The 16,518-nt window shown below is 38.8% G+C and overlaps 1 protein-coding gene across 8 annotated transcripts in view; it reads right to left on the bottom strand.

Annotated features, from left to right (window-relative positions):
* COL19A1 (collagen type XIX alpha 1 chain) overlaps positions 1-11,678 on the bottom strand; it is a 187,579-nt gene extending 175,901 nt beyond the window's left edge. For 5 of the 8 annotated variants that reach the window (XM_048296721.1, XM_048296717.1, XM_048296719.1 and 2 more), the window contains exons 1-4: positions 11,524-11,677; positions 9,355-9,481; positions 899-973; positions 289-388 (exon numbers count right to left, since the gene is read on the bottom strand). In XM_048296721.1, coding sequence (XP_048152678.1) covers positions 289-388; positions 899-973; positions 9,355-9,445 — 266 coding nt within the window. In that variant the 5' untranslated portion in view covers positions 9,446-9,481; positions 11,524-11,677. Of the gene's footprint in view, positions 1-288; positions 389-898; positions 974-9,354; positions 9,482-10,316; positions 10,711-11,523 lie in introns of those variants that run through there. The other 3 variants (XM_048296720.1, XM_048296724.1, XM_048296718.1) reach the window with 3 other exon arrangements.
* Between the last annotated feature and the right edge of the window lie 4,840 nt (positions 11,679-16,518).

The raw sequence follows: 16,518 nt of genomic DNA, 5'->3' as shown, positions 1-16,518 counted from the left end.
TCCTTTGTTTTATAAATATTTATGCGCTAACAGTAGAACTTTCAGTATCAGAATCATGACTTGAGAAAGTGCTATTCACAGTTAGCTTACTACCTAGATACTCCCAAATTTCAAAAGAAAAGCATACCAAAACCAAAATCCTTCCCACAGAAGAAACTGAAAGTGTCTAAAAACAGCCGTACTGCTTCCTGTGGCATCCATTGGATACATGTTCAGTGATTCAATTTATGAGTAGCATTGAGTCTGAGCTATATCTTCTAAAAGCTAAGCATGAAAGTAGTATCTTACCTTGTATCTCTGATGAGAGGTGCACTTCCCAGTTTAAAACAGATCTTTTCCCCTCCACAGGATGTTTGCCTTAAAGAAAAGCTTTCTGCCAGATCAAACCCTGCAAAATATGGCACGATGCAACACAATTTAATGGAATTTTAAAACCATAAGTAAATAATTATTTTTAGCATGCTTGAATGCAAGCATATTAGCATTTCTATAGTACAGACTGACAAGCTATTTTGAAAAGCAGAACTTGAAGTCCGAGAAATTTTCAATACTCATTTTATTAAAACTATTCATGCAAAATTCACTTGGTAGATGACTTTGCAACCTGAAAAATGCATTTGTTAGTTCCTTTTATCGTCTGAACTGATAAGAATGCAGGATGATTGGAAAAAAACATGGAAATTAGTGTGACTGCCAAACTCGAACCAATACTTTCCAGGAAAAACACGTTCTGATTTTAATCTCACCTTCCGAAAAGCGGCAGCAGCTTTTGGTGCTTGGGGATGGCATTCTGTCCTACCCTTTCAATTTTAAAGCCAGCTTCAACAAGACTATGATTACATCCAATAATCATTACTAGTTAATTAATATAGATATCTGTATTAGCTCAGTCATTTACCTGATACACCATGACTGTCTCTGTTGATTTGTTTGAGATTACGGGCAACTGTTTTCTTTAAAGGACACACAGCACCTTCAAGAGAACACAGTTTAGTGTTTATCATAAAATCAAACTAACAGGAACTGAACAAACTAGAAGGAATTAAACAAACTATCGTGAGTGATGGTAATATTGACAGGAATGTTTCTTTTTGTTTCTTTAGGATATGAAAAGCAGCAATAAACCAAATTACAAAATCTAAACGAGCAGATTTTATACTGCACTTCCAATAATATAAGCAGATAGAATTTGTATCACATTTTAATTCAGCTGCCTTTGGTTAAAGTTCGTTTAAACAATACAGCCAGAAGAAAACCATTAAATTCTTACCACACTGTTTCTATTAACAATGCTCTATAAAGCAGTAATATCCGTTCCAAGTTATTTTTGTATTTCTCACTGTATTATTAGAAAATATTTTTCCCCATTAATGAATATGAAACAATATTATATTTTAGGGAAAAAATAGTTTGAAAATTAAGTAGGGGAGTAAGTCTGAACCAAAGTATTTGGGTAAACAAACAGAATGTTCTAAAATTTGGAGCATGGTAAACTGAGGTTAAATCTAACTGAACCCTTAGCTAAGACACTGTATTATTAATATGAATATCTTACTTACATGAAGTCCTTTATGCTTTTCTTTAATAGATATATAGGAATGCCCACTTTTAAGCAGGAAATACAGAAAAATGTCACTTTGTGCAGGGGTCGGAAATAAGGTTTGCTATTTAACAAGTTTTGCAAATAGCCCTGCTAAATCCTAATAAAACTTGCAAATCAAAGATGAAAAGTTATGATATTTGTCCTGTAAACTTATCAAGCACAGAGCTTTGAGAGCAGATGAAACTAAAAAGATGTCCGAGGTGTATCTGAAGCTGCTGAACAGTGAAGGTCAAAGCACTTTCTGAAGCATTAGTTCAATGAAAAATATAAGGAATGTCCTACCATTAACCTGGAAATCATCTATATTTAAATGTTTCATAAGGGCATCCAGACCAAACACTGGTATTCAAAATAGCTATATTTGTAATCTTAAAGCATGTGAAATTTGTCATTCATTCTGTAGGCACGTAGAAAGCATTTTATACTTCAAAACTCTTTAATGCTATTAAATAGATTTCAGTATTTGATCTGGATTAAGAATGACTAACTGGAAATAACCAGTAAAAGTGAAACTAGATTATGTAATACTGATATGAAGACACCTCCGGATAATATGGTTAATGAAAGCTTTGTCAACTATTTAAAGAATAGACTGGGCAAAACACTTTTGCTGGTAAGATTCATTAAGTTCCGTGTCCTTCACATGTACAATTACAGTTACAACTACAATTTACTACTACAAGTAACATCACAGATAAATTAATTTACTTCTAAGGTGCTAACAGAGTAAATTTTTTCTTTCTCTCATATAGATCCATAAATACCAGTATGTGCATGTTTTTCCCTATACAGATAGAGTTTCATGACAAATGAGATGAAACATATGCATGAAAAACTCTGTAAATTCCCTTTCCCCAGAAAAGATGCTGAACTGTAAAGAATATTCACATTGGAAACTCTGAAGTGAAATCCTTCATCATTCTTGGTTTGCAGGAAGTTTTATACAGTGAGAAAAGCATTTGCTGGAATTACATAGTGACATAGCAATTTCAATACACCTGTTGATGCATACACATACAGTATGGGACAGAAACAGGTTCACCTTAGGCCCTCTGGCCTCAACCTTCAATCACATATAGATTATTAAACTATAGACTTCTATATACAGCTACTCTAAAACAATGAATGTCGTTAGGGTAGATTTACATACGTATAGCTCCAAGAAATAAGCTGGAGTAAGGGAAGCCATTTATGTCTGAAGTTACAAAAGAATGTCAGACATATGTGGACAGATGTTTTTCTTAAATCTACATGTTTTCTACCAAGGGTTTCTTTCAAAAATATTCAACGTATTTCAAAGCAGGTTCTCTTTTTGATTAAATTCTTGACAGTACTTATAATAAGAGCAGACAGATAGTACTTATTGCTGATTTTATCCTAAACTGATGTAAGCTTTAGAGAAGCTGGGACACAAGTATGCTTTGTTTTTTCAGCATTAACTTACATGAGTGTTGAGCAGTGAAAGACTACAAAGTTCTAGCTTGTTCCCCACAGCCACTTGCTTCCAAGTCCAAATAAAGACTGCAAGCCTTAATTTTTGTGCTATCCAGATGATAGCAATGATTCCTCACATGCCACAGACTGGACTGTGGACCTATTTTTATCAGTGGCATAGCAGCCACAGCACAGACAGGCCATTTAAGTGTTAGTTATTTGTTTGTATTCCGCATCCCCAGAAGAATGAAAGAGTTACGGTGAATCTTCTATCGCACGCTGCTGATGCACACCTTTAGTTCAATGTTATTCCTTTTACCAGAGAGCTAAGGGAAAACTCTCAAATAACAACTCTCCATGCCAAGACTGACAACCTTCATTACAACAGACTGATGAAAATTCTTTCTGCAACTACTGCCTTAATAGTTAACCTCTTCCACGATTTTTAGTATTGCTAGCAGATCCTTAAATTTTTTTTAGCTTGAGACAAAACAGACAGTTTGCCCATTTAACATGTGGGTAGCTGAACAACAAGGTCTGCGTGAAGATATTCACGAAAGGAAAGGAGCAATGGAAACCATGAACCTACCTGGCCTGTTAAAATACATTACTATAAAATTAATAAAATAGTAAGAAGAACAAGCTTATGTTCATACACTAGATTGCTCTGCACATGATAAAACTGCATCTGTGTTGATTGAACTAAAAAATTAATATTAAACCTGTGATATCAAAGGTCAAGTTAACTTACCTATAAATTAACAAGTTCACCTCCCCATACGAAAAATTAGACCTTGACCTTCATAAATCAATGAGTTCTAGCTATGAGCTCATTAATATAAAATCAATCTAATAATCGTGAAAATATTAATTTATGCAGACCAAGCAGGTACATCACAGATCATTGTCTTCTCTCTTTCCAGTAAGATGATAGTAATGATAGTAAGAATTTTTCATTTGATTTCTAACAGCATTTTGCAAAAAAAAAAAAATAAAAGGGCATTGCCTCCAGATATATCTGTTGCAACATGCAAAAGTGTAAAAGCGTGTTCCAAACTACTCCTGGAATGATCAGGACACTTGTTGAAGCGCACTGCAACTTCCATCTAGGCACCATGCTCAGCTTTCCAGTCCATGCAAACAGGGACAGAAGAGACTCTGGTGTGTGCTTCAGTCTCCATCTTACAGATATCTCTTGTGTGCACTTCCTGAGTGGGAACTGTAACTTCCAATAGGCAGGCTAGGCTTCTCCAGATCAAGTGTAACCTGTAATGGCTAGATTCACTTTACAACTACCCATGTGCTAGTTTATAATTAAACTTCACATTCAGGTGAAGTTTTTGCTGTCATCTAGCACCACTGACATGCACATTTGCAAGGGCACTGAAGCTTCCATCAGTGACCATGACCAGCCTAATGAATGCAGCCAAACAGCAAAGCCCAGTCTAACATATACCCATACCCTGTGTCGACTCAAGCTTCAGACAGAAACCTGTATTACCCAAGATTTTTCTCGTATTCTTACTGGATCAGGCTTCATAAACACACAGACAAAGGCAACCTCTTCAGAGCTTGCCACACACTTGCAAATATCAGCAATGACATCCAGTGAGTCCACCTCAAATGTATTCATACTGAAGATAAGCAGACCCAGCTGGCTTGCTGTCAAATAAGGTCAAGAATTCAGATTTCCTACATATCTGTAGCCTCAAGTATACAGGCACCAGGAAATACGATGTGATTTTTTTGTATTCCGTCGTTGTATTCTGTAAAGAAGATCATATTAGATTACAACGTATATGCTAATTAAGACAAGGATGGGAAGAATGAAGGAAACAAGATACAGTAAAGAAGTCATCTTCAAGTCTGGTTGCTATTTAGATGGTTATGAAGTAACATAACAGCATTGGCAGGCAGAAACAAGAAATCTGAGCAATGGAGTTCAAGGATTAGGATATTCATGCTAGACCCCTGGAGAACTATATTCTCCCATGATGAAGAGTAAGTAGTGAAAAACAGGACTTCATATTATTTGGGACAACCAGCACCACTTCACCAAGGACAAGTCTTGCATGACTAACTCAGTGGCCTTGTACAATGGAGTGGCTACATCAGTGGACAAGAGAAGAGCTATGGAAGTCATCTGGATTTCTACAAGGCCTTTGACATGGTCCCCACAATATCTCTGAACTGGAGAGATTCAGATTTGATGTGTGGACTGCTTGGTGGATGAAGAATTGGTTGGCCAGTCCCATAGACGGGAGTGGTCAACTGCTCAATGTCCAGATGGAAATCAGAGACAAGTAGTGCTCCATTTGGGACCAATTTAATTAATTAATGACTTAGATGAAGGGATTGAGTGCACCCTCAGCAAATTTGCAGATGACACCAAACTGAGTGTTGCAGTTGACACTCCTGAACGACAGAATGTCATCCAGAGGGAGCTAGACAAGCTTAAGAATTGGGCCCATGGGAATCTTGTGAAGTTCAACAACTTCATGAGTGCTGCACCTGCGTCAGGGCAATGCCCAGTATCAAAACAGACTTGGGGATAAAGGAATTGAGAGCAGGCCTGACAAAGAGGCTTTGAGAATACTGATGGATGGAAACCTGGAGATCAGTTGATGGTATGTGCTCACAGCCCAGAAAACCAATCATATCCTGGGCTGCATCTAAAGAAGCATGGCCAGCAGGTCAAGAGAGGTGATTCTGCCCAGCAGCATGGCCAGCAGGTCAAGAGAGGTGATTCTGCCCAGCAGCTCTCATGAGACACTCCTCCCACCCCCCACCTGGAGTACTGCATCCAGCTCTGGGGCCCCAACACAAGAAAGACAAGGACCTGCTGGAGCAGGTGCAAAGGAAGGCCACAAAAATGATCAGAGAGCTGGATCATCTCTCCCAAGAGTTAGGGTCATTCAGCCTGGAGAATAGAAGGCTCCAGGGATCCCTTACTCCAGCCTTCCAGGTAGGGAGCATGTAAGAAAGATGGAGACAGACTTTTTATGAGACCTGTTGTGACAGGACAAGGAGTAATGGTTTTAAACTAAAAGAGGTTGAATTTAGACTAGACTTTACATAATGGTGGTGAAACACTGGAACAAGTTGCCCAGAGGGGTGGTAGATGCCCCATCCCTGAAAATATTCAAGGCCCAGTTGGATGGGAATATCAGGAATATGAATACATTGTATATGAGAGTTACTGTAGAGTCACTATCTTGATTTTGAGAAATATCTAGCTGTACTAAAACACTAAAACCAAAAAGCTGAACTGATTTGCCTGCTTGAAACCACTCACTGTACTTGGGTTAAAGTGCCTATCTAATATTATGATCCATAGCCAATACTTTTCACAACACAGTCCATGTCAAAAGGCAATAAATTCACCATGCCTGACAGTCCCAGGACTTTGTTTATACTACATTTTTCATGGATTAGCATGTGACTTTAAAAAACAGTAATTGTAAAAGAAAGTTGAAAAAGAAGCAATGATCTGGGAATGAATCAGAATATTAATATTCTTAATATAAAGCATTCGGGAATGATCAGATTAGAACTTCATGTGTCACTACAGAAAGAGTTTATGTCCACCCTCAAACCCCAAATATTCTCAATAATGATAAGTTGACAACATGAAGAAAGTATTCTTGAAGTCAGATCAAAAATATGCCTGTGGAAAACTCCTGAGCCCTCTCCCCTCAGATTTGCTATACTCCATCATGAGAAGAGAGTGCTTCCTTCTAATGAACATTCAGCATATCAAAACATGAGAACTGAAAGAAATCCTTGATGTGAATCTGATGCATACTGGCACCCTCAGAGCCTAAGGAGGACTGCTCCGAGAAGATCCAGCATACTCTCTCAGCCTCTGACTCTTTTTCAATACTGCTATTTATTTATTACAATATTGGCCCAATGAGTAAGTCACAAAGTATATTCAGCATGCCTGCTCTGAAAGCTCTCCCCTACATATGCACACAAGTTAATCCTTCCCCTAACACACTTCTTTCCCTCACCAACCTCAAATTAACTCTAGTTTACACTTTTCCATGTATTTGAAGCCATTCCTTTAGATTAAAGCAGATCAGGTGAGAAATTTCAAGATGTAAATACAATAGTCTCAGATTCTACCTAAGTGTGCTTTGCTGGAAAGGCTTTCATATTAGCACAGAGAAATAAATGCTATGCATACGTTGTTGAAGGAAGCAAACCAAAAAGGTCGTCTATGTGGATATTGAAGGACAGATGCTGATTCAAACAGAACTGGTACACAGGAGGGGAAAAAAGGCCCAAGAAAGAGCGACCAAATGCAAGACAGAAAAACAAAAAAACCCTTTAGATATTACTCTCTTCTTGAAGTAAGCACATTTCCAATTTGTTACAGATTCATCTGCATACAAATTGTCAAACTGGAACAAGACAACTTAGCAACACAGAGCACTCGGTTCAAGTGAACAGAGCAGATTAACAAAAGTTTGACAGAAAGAGCTGTACCACTTTTACCGCTGCTCCGTCACTGGGTCCATTCTTTCCCAACTCCTGCTTTCTGGTCTATAATTTGTATTTCTTTTTAGATGGTAACCATCCCTACAAACTCCAGTAGAGCCTCTTTCCTGTTATCAACTGGAGTTTAACTCTGGGCTTAACTCACACACCTGCTGTTGGCAGAGCTGCTCAAGCTGGCAGCTATCTACTTGTTATTCCTCACCATCTGCCTGTACCACCACAAACCGAAGAAGCCTCTCTCAATTGCACACCATCAGTTATTTCACAGGAGAGATTCAATCTCTCCTCTTCTTGCTAGCAGTTCAATCGGACCCATATTTGATCCATTTGGGGCCGTCAGGCTAAGGAAAACTGCAACTTCGCTGCTGGCTGCTTAGCTACAAACTTCTAACAGAATGTAAGGCACAGTTCAGATACACTGTTTATTGACAGTTCAGTGTATCTGCCACATCTTCTGTGGCTGACCCAACATCTACTAAGGCATCATTTCATTAGGAAAAAAAATATATATATAAAAGAAAAGACACAATGTTTCCTGAAATTTTGTTTTAATATTTTTCAATCTATGTAGTTAGGGAACCTTCTGCACTCACATCATTTTAGCACTTTGAAAACTTCTCTTCTGCAACCACCACCTAACAATGACAGAATAAAACATATATTTCTTCTTTCAGACAGAATGATTTCACAGCTATGATGTAGGCTCGCTCTCTCAGAGGAGTTAAGAATAATTCATCAGTAGAGCACTTAGCCTCAATGCCCTAAAAATACAAAGGGGAAAAAGACTTCAACTTAAGTTCAGACGCTTCACAATGCATTATTATTACCTCAGAACCCACACATTACACTTATTATTTATTCATTATTACTACTTATAGTTTCCAGGGGCAGTAAAAGGATTATTTTCCTAGTCATGGACTTTTAAAATTTCTTGGGCCTGAGTTTCAAATGAGTTTTTGAGATTCAAAGTTGCTCTCTGTGTGTGTAGTTTCTATTGTCTTTCATAAGATTTATGGAAAGGAACAGCATTACTAGGAATTAATTTTATTTTTGAGAAAAAACCCAACTCAATTTAAATAGCAATAAGCATATTCTCCTTGCTAATAATTGTAGGAAAATTAAAATATGTTGAAGTACATGCTGAGGCTGAACAATTCTAAAAAACTGACGTGCCTTGTTTGACAAGCACATATGATGTGTCCTTAAGACAGAATTTACTGCATTCTGGAGAGTTAACGTAGAGTTTAAGTGAGAACACTAGATAACATGTGGAAAGTAAAGAAAGGAGAAAACAGAGAAATATGAGAAAATTTGCAGAAGACAGGTAACAGCTTTTAAGTTAAACAATATCACTCCATTCCTTTCCCCCATCTTCTTAGGAAAAAGATTTTTTTAACTCTGCATGTGTGAAATGTATAACCCAGTCTAGGGATTACGTACAGGTGTGGTTAACATGAGCATTAGATTGTTTAGGTCAATGTGATAAGTGGTCTGCTCTAATAAAGCCTCATGATTTTGTTCACGAAGGTTTTGCAGCTCTGACTTATTTGTCTTGTTTTGTATGGTAGGAAAAGTACAAAACAAAACTCCTAGGAACTACAACTACCTCCAAATATGAATCTTCCAAGGAAGCAGAAAGGCTGCTTTGGAACTGCTTCCAACTTAGGACATTTCAGAAAGGAGATTTAAAACAATCTTGTATATTTTTATCTGTTTGTATGTTTGTTTTCTGTGTGCTGTTGTTATTTGCTAAAAATTTTTCTGTACTGAGATTTACACCTTTAGTCTGTGATGGGCAAGAAAAGTGGAAGTACCTGTCTGGTCACTGACAGCCACAGAAGTAGAAACAGGAAGGAGGAAGGCTGCCATACAAAGCCAAACTATGCAGGGTCCGATGTACTTCATCTCCCCCTGGACACATGTGAACAAACAGCTACAAATCTGCAACAAAAAATAAGCATATTCAGAACAATCTCATCTTAGTCTTCTCGCTGTCAGAAAACTACAAACAAGAACTTCTTAACTGTGAAGAGGAAGTTGCTAGTCACATACAAGTGTATCATTTATCTGTCTAAGGAGCTACAAAAAAGAGATTTATTTCAGTCTAGAAATAAATCATAAATATACTCCTTTTTAGCTCTTTATTAATAGACTCAGAAGTAACATCTCAGAAATACTAACTTGGAGCTATTAATTGTAAAGGTAGTGAATGTTAATTTCATTAGTAATTACTAATTTTCTTTTATACTTCTCCCCAATTTATTTTTCAATTTTCAATATACTAGCTAAACTGCTTGGTGTCACAACACTTTCAGTGACTGCTGAAGTAGTCCTCAAATTGAACAAAGACAACATGCTATTTTTTGAGCTTAACCACGAAAGAAACCAAAATGCCATATTTCTGCACCTTGCAAAGTGCCTAGAACAGCCTATATTGAATTTACAGTTTAAATCTCACAAAAGTACAGGCTTCAACCACATAAACTGATACTGTCACTAGGGGACAAAAGCTTCCTTCTAAGCCAACTGCGATGTATAAATACACATGAATTTAATGAAACACAGAAAGTGTCTAATATTTTTCTAATCACATTTTCTGCAAAAAAAGGAAAAAAATGTGCAATTTTTATAATTATTTCCGCAAAGCACCTTATTCATCATCAGAGATATTCTGTCATGTACTGACAGCAACTACATCGTGATTAACTTTTCTAGCCTTCCCACCAGCAGCAAAGCGAATACATGTTCAAATAAATTATCATTTAATTTCCTGCACCTGCTTTCCAAGCAGGCATCGGGAATTCAGTAGAGCTGCCGCTCCAGAGGTCTGGTTTTCTGAAGTGCTCTGATCACCAATACCGCCAGCCCCTCGCTGCCGCCGCACCTCCGGGCTTGGGTCCTCTCCCGCCGGCTGCTCCGGGAGGCTCCGCTCCCTCGCACAACCGGCGCACCGGAGCCTACGGGGCGCCCGTGGAGCGACCGAGCCCTCGCCAGCACAGGCTCAACTCGGCAGTGCCGGCAGCTTCGTTCCTCTTGGATCGAGCCGCGTTTGCCGGAGGGAGGGTTCAGCGCTCCGGGCGGGAAGGCAAGCGGGCAGCTCTCCCGGGCGCCCGGGCAGCGCCCCCGCCCCGCTGCCGGATCCGCTCCCCGGCTCTCGGCTCTGCGCTGCGGGCTCCCACCGCCGGGCCCGCCCCGTCTCCCCGGCCCCTGCCTGCGGCGCCGGGAGCCCGGGGAGCAAGCGAGGGGCAGGCGCCCGCCGCCGCTTCCTCCGCAGCCGCGGGGCGGAGCGGGGCCAGGAGCCCTCCCGGGCCGGCGGCGCCTGCGAGCGGGGCAGCCCCTGTGCCGCGGGGCGCTGCGGCGGCACCTGCGCCGGGCCGGCAGGTGAGGGGCCGCCGGGGGCGGTGAGCTGGCCCCATCCGGCCGGGAGTCGGCCCGCGGCATCCCCGGGCTCTGCCCGAGAGCTCGGCCGGCGCGGTGCCCCCTCCCCGCAGGGCACTGCCCGCCCGTGCCGCTGCTCACTCACCAGCGCGCTCCCACCAACCGCATGCAGGCCACCCGGCACGCGTGCTAATTACAAGGACACGCACACTAAGAGGTAGGTTTTTAAATGTAAATATATGCACAATCAGCATTGTGGCCACTCGCAACAGTTTAATCAGTTTTGTAAATTACTGCTCATTTAGCGGGGCTGTTTTTGTTAGCATATCTTAGCATATACCTATAGTCACCCATTCGCATATACAATGTATTTACACAATCATGAGCAGAATACTATAGCACAGGCTGATTGCAGTACATTAAAAACTTACGGTATCCATCATGTTTATATAAACCATAGTTAATACTAGCAGTGATAAACTTAAATGGCAATTTTGGAAATCAAAACCAAAAACACCACAAAACAAGCCAAGAATAGTGTAGTATGTGTGAGTGTGCACATGTAAGACGTTTAGATAATTGACTACAAAAAATGAGTGGCTTACCTTTAATTTTTTTATTGGTCTGTCTCCCCAGAAGCACTGAAAATGCCTGTACAGGGCTGCTGTAGTGCCGAGGAGTTGCTGGAGTGAGTCTCCAAAGAGTGGTAGAGGGGGATGCAGCTCTGTCCTTATTAGTCACACAGTGTGACCCTCCCACTCTGAGCACAGAATACTCTGCAAGAAAGAACAAACAGCCACCCAGACACAGATTTTACATAGTCATATGTGTATATCCCAACTCAGGTAACAATGTAAGAAATGTTTAGGGGTTTTTTCTCCTTCCCCCTACCTCTCTGAAAAGCCCCCCCTCCAACAGTTCCATAAATTAGACAGCCATGGTATGAAGGCATGAATGAAAGAGTATCTAGTTTCTAGCTGTGAAGAACCAATTATGTACATTATTACACTGGCAGAAACTAGCTTTTATCTTTTCAGTGTAAGCATACTTTAATTTTATATACTTTTATATACTTCATCATAAATTTAAAAATCAACCACGCAAAAAAACAAGAGAGTACACTTATTTATGGCACTGATGCTGTAATGCACAGTGAATTACGGAAATTTGTTTTGCCTTTTAAAATCTATCATTTACAAACCTGAATGCTCTTGCATTTGTAATACCATCTGTCTGTGATGAAATTATGAGACTGAGCACTGCCATTGGCTCTTATCTGAAAGTGCCAAACTGCACTTTTGTCAGGTTCTCCAAGTGTGCTTGTGGCAGTTTTTCAGATTGCATTTTAAAGACATGAACCAGATAGAAGGACAGAGAGAAGTAAAATGATTAGGAACAGATATACAGAAGATAGAGATGAGGGCTTACATGTATAATTTATATATATGTATGTCCAAGACATATTTTACCTTTTTCTAGTTGAATCATTCTGACAGGGGAGGATAAAAGGAAGGTGGTCATATGAATATTTATCAGCTTAACATCAATTTAGCCGATTGGTCTTCAGATCAGAAAATTCATAGGGTAAACTTTCTTCTACCCCCAGCTCCCCATACCCCAAATCCTCCCACCCACTCACTAGATTTTGGAATGTGTTTCCTCATTTCAATCAAGATAACTAGCCAGGATAACCAACAAATCCCATGGAAAGACGTGATTATCTTCCTGGTTTGAATTTCAAAACAGTTGTTGTTCTTCCCAACTTAGAATCAACGAGAGAAAGATGAAATTGCAGCTTATGTACGCATCTGCTAGGGCGTTTTATTCCACAGCTTTGCCACAGACTTGTGCTGTAACTTTAGGCAAGTCGCACTTCTTGCTTGCTCAGTGTGTAAATTATAGAAAGTAAGGCTGTCTTATCTCTCAGGATGAGGTGCAAGAGCCCAATCCCACAGCTGACAGATCATCGGAGCACTCTTCTTCTCCTTCAGACTGTTCATTTGATAAAGGCTTCAATGTTGACTTGTAATTCTGTGTTTGAAGCAGAATTGTAAGATCCTCCGTTGAAAGATGCTTTGTAAAAGCTCTGCTGTAGTGAAAGGCATCATCATTTTTTTTGTTTGAGAACTGCATTTCTCATTGCTCTTTCAAGCTACAAAATTCTAAAATTTTTTACTTTATTTTACATGTCTAAATACCTGGATTCATCTACCTTACACGAATATAAACGGTCTCATTAATTTCAATCAAATATAAGTTCTGAAGTAGCTAAGCATTTTAATTGCATAAAAATTTGCACATACAATCAGTTTATCCCTTAAAGAAATATTTCTGCCTCTTAAAATTTCAGTATTGCTTCAAGGTCCAGACTCAAATAGGGCCTTCATTTCCTGTGAAGCAATAATGAAACAATTCCTAAACCAAGGATGTTGCTTCACTTACCAAAATATTGACACTACAAACAGAAAACTAAATATCTTTTTTAGACCATCTCAACTTTAAAAACACTCCACATCTGCATGAAAGCAGTCAGTAGGAGAATTAGAAACTGCTACAACCTTCCCTGACTAACACATACGCTTCCTGTACTCTGGGCCAGATCTTCAACTAAACAGGATTATTCCAGTTCACATAAATCAAAGGAATTACAGTGATTTATACTAGTTGAGGAGCACCACAGGAGGGACTGCCATCATATGGATTTACGGACAACACTCTTCACAGTATTAAAAACTGTTCAAATGGCTAGTGATGTGAAAATTTGGAACAAGAAAAACCTTACTGTTTAAAAACCTCTGCCGTGACCCCCCAAAAATGGCTTCTCTCTGCCTCCCATAATATAAGAAGCAAAGCCACAACTGGTGAAACATCTGTTGTTGCCACAAACAACTTAGAAATCCCAAACACTTCTTCACCTGCAGTCACTGATGCACTCCAGGAGAAAACGTCTATACATTATCTTATCTGCTTTAAGTCTGGGAAGTACTGGAAAAACTGATAATCTAATCTGAAGCACCGGCAGCAAATGGATGATACCCCATCTCGTCTTTGCAGCAACACATTTTTCCAACTATCTCAGAGTTTAGCTACAACGCACAGAAGACAGAATTAGACCTGGATCCAGGAAAGAGTCAAGGCAAATACACCAAGAAGCAGAAAGTACAGAAATTTAGGTTTGAAGCCATACTTAGCACAGACATGCAGAGAGTGTTCCACCTCCTGTGCCAAGGCGAAACTGCTCCACTGAACAGCTTTTACTACAACTACAGTTGCAGGCAAGATGCAGGGGGGAAAGGTGAGAGAATCGGGGGACTAAAGCACTGACTTATGTTTGTAGAAACCTTTTCTTTATTGCTAACACTCACTTTCACCCTTTGTTTCTTTTTTTGTCATGATTAGATATCCAAACCAGCCAAGTTGCATAATTCACTCTGTCTATGCAGTGTTAACAGATTTGTCTCCATCTCGTTAGACCCACATTTTAAACTGTTGCTTACAACAACACATATGCAGGAATGAAGCTGTAAGCTTGGACAAAACTCTTTAAAAGCAGCAGTATCCTATTTGAAAAAAAATTTTGTAAAAGGAGATTCATTTGAAACGCCCCTTACCACACAATTTCTCACTGAATGTAGTGCTCAGTATTTCTGTTCCGTTGTGTAAGCCCTTATGTGGCATTGTTCTTTGCCAGATGATCCTTTCTGCCCTCTGCAAGATTTGCCGGTCACGACAACTGCTTTCCACTGAAGCAATTAAAATATAAATGCTTTTAAATACATGAGACTGAACTATAGTGAACTTAGACGAAACAGGTGGAATCCCAGCCCTGGGGAAGTTAATGGAAATTTTAACATTGATGTAAATGGAGCAAAAATGTCACTCAAATGAGGGCACTTTGGCAAAAACAACATAAAAAGCGAATTATTTATATGCATGTGCCCACATACTAAGCACTCCTAAGCAGCAAAGCCAACAGAAAAGCTGGATGTCACTTTGTTTCTGCTATAGGAGACAAAAAGAGGAAAAAATCCAACTGCTACTTCTTCTACTGCATACTTAAGCAGCACTCACATTTTCAGTAGAGGGGCCAAAGTAACTAAAAAAAATACAGAGAGAGCACTTATCATTATAGTTTTGTGGTATTTGTTGCCTTAGGCATTTTCTCCATTGTTTGACACTTTACAACGTCTTAAAATAACCAATTGCTAGTAAATACAACGGTACAGTAACCAAAAAAATAGAAAAAAAAGCACATTCTTTATCTTTAATTCCAGTGTCACTGGTAAACCCAATCTCAAAAAAAAAAAACCTCACAATGTTTAGTGTTATCTGGTCCTAGTATGTTTCACATTTTTAATAGTGGCATCTTAATTCAAAATATATACTTTTCAAAGTAAATAAACCAATGTCATGATGTATTGCTTATATTTACCTGTTGTAAACATGGCAAAAAGCTGTATTGTACACTTTGTAAAGTATTCATTAGTATTCCACAAAAATACATTTCTCAGCATATACTACTCTTTAAAGTATTAGTAAAAAACACATTTAAGTTGCTCAAACCTGAAATACTTCTAGATTTATAGAATTCAGTAAAACATTAGTACAGGCTTAGAGAACCAACGTCAAGATTAATAGCATTAAAATGTCCCTTATCTAGTAAAATGCATGCTTTCCATTTTCTTCCTCTGAATGTATATATATACACATACCTATATATAACCATACTCTAAACAGCTTGCCACAAGTTCTGTTGTTTCATGAAACACAAAAGCATGCAAAAAAAAAAAAAAATTACCACCATTCTTCTTCCTCTTCTTGCCTTCATATGGAATTTGCCCTACCTGTAAAGCAGAAAATACATGCTTTTTGGTGGCTCTTGTATTTTACAGGAAAAAAGTAAGTGGTCAAAGAGCTGATTAAGGAAGAGAAGAGCTGAAAGGTGATTTTCCACAACAAGTCAAAGCACATCTTCTGGCTTTAGATTGAAGTATCCATACGTCTTTGAAAGTCATTATACATAATGAAAAGGTCAAAGCCAGGTTTTAGGCAGCTTTGCTGAGGCATATAGGTTTTTGCCCAATATTTCTGTATGAATATGTTAAAATCCTACACACAGTCTGAAAGCATCTATAAATCAGTACAATACGCTAATTTAAAATTTAATAATGCACATATTAGGAAAAGGAAGGTAAAGAGTTAAAAAGAGAAAAGTTTAAGATCCTACAAATAGAATAGGCTGTATAAGACTTGCAGGCTTAATGGGCAGCATTGTTTCAGCTCAGAAGGTTGAATACTCTATGCCTGTTTTCTTTTAACTTCAGCAGATGAAGCACAGATTTTAAATTGTAACAAATATGTCTAAGCATTTTAAAGTCTCAGTATCAGCCAGTGTCTCCTACTGTTGTGTCCTTTCTATCCAGCTAACTTGCCCAAATAGTACTTAAAAATTGAATACTACTATGATAAATAACCCACTTTTAGGTCTAGTTATAAAGAGTTTCAAATTTTCAGAAAGTAACTTCTTTAAATTTGCATATGCCATACTAACTGATATATAATGACCATCAGTTTTATCAACATTGTACCTACAACTATAT

Source organism: Corvus hawaiiensis, chromosome 3, assembly GCF_020740725.1.
Source record: "Corvus hawaiiensis isolate bCorHaw1 chromosome 3, bCorHaw1.pri.cur, whole genome shotgun sequence".
Classification (NCBI taxonomy): domain Eukaryota; kingdom Metazoa; phylum Chordata; class Aves; order Passeriformes; family Corvidae; genus Corvus; species Corvus hawaiiensis.
The sequence above is the reverse complement of the archived record's forward strand: the minus strand, read 5'-3'. Positions and strand labels throughout refer to the sequence as shown.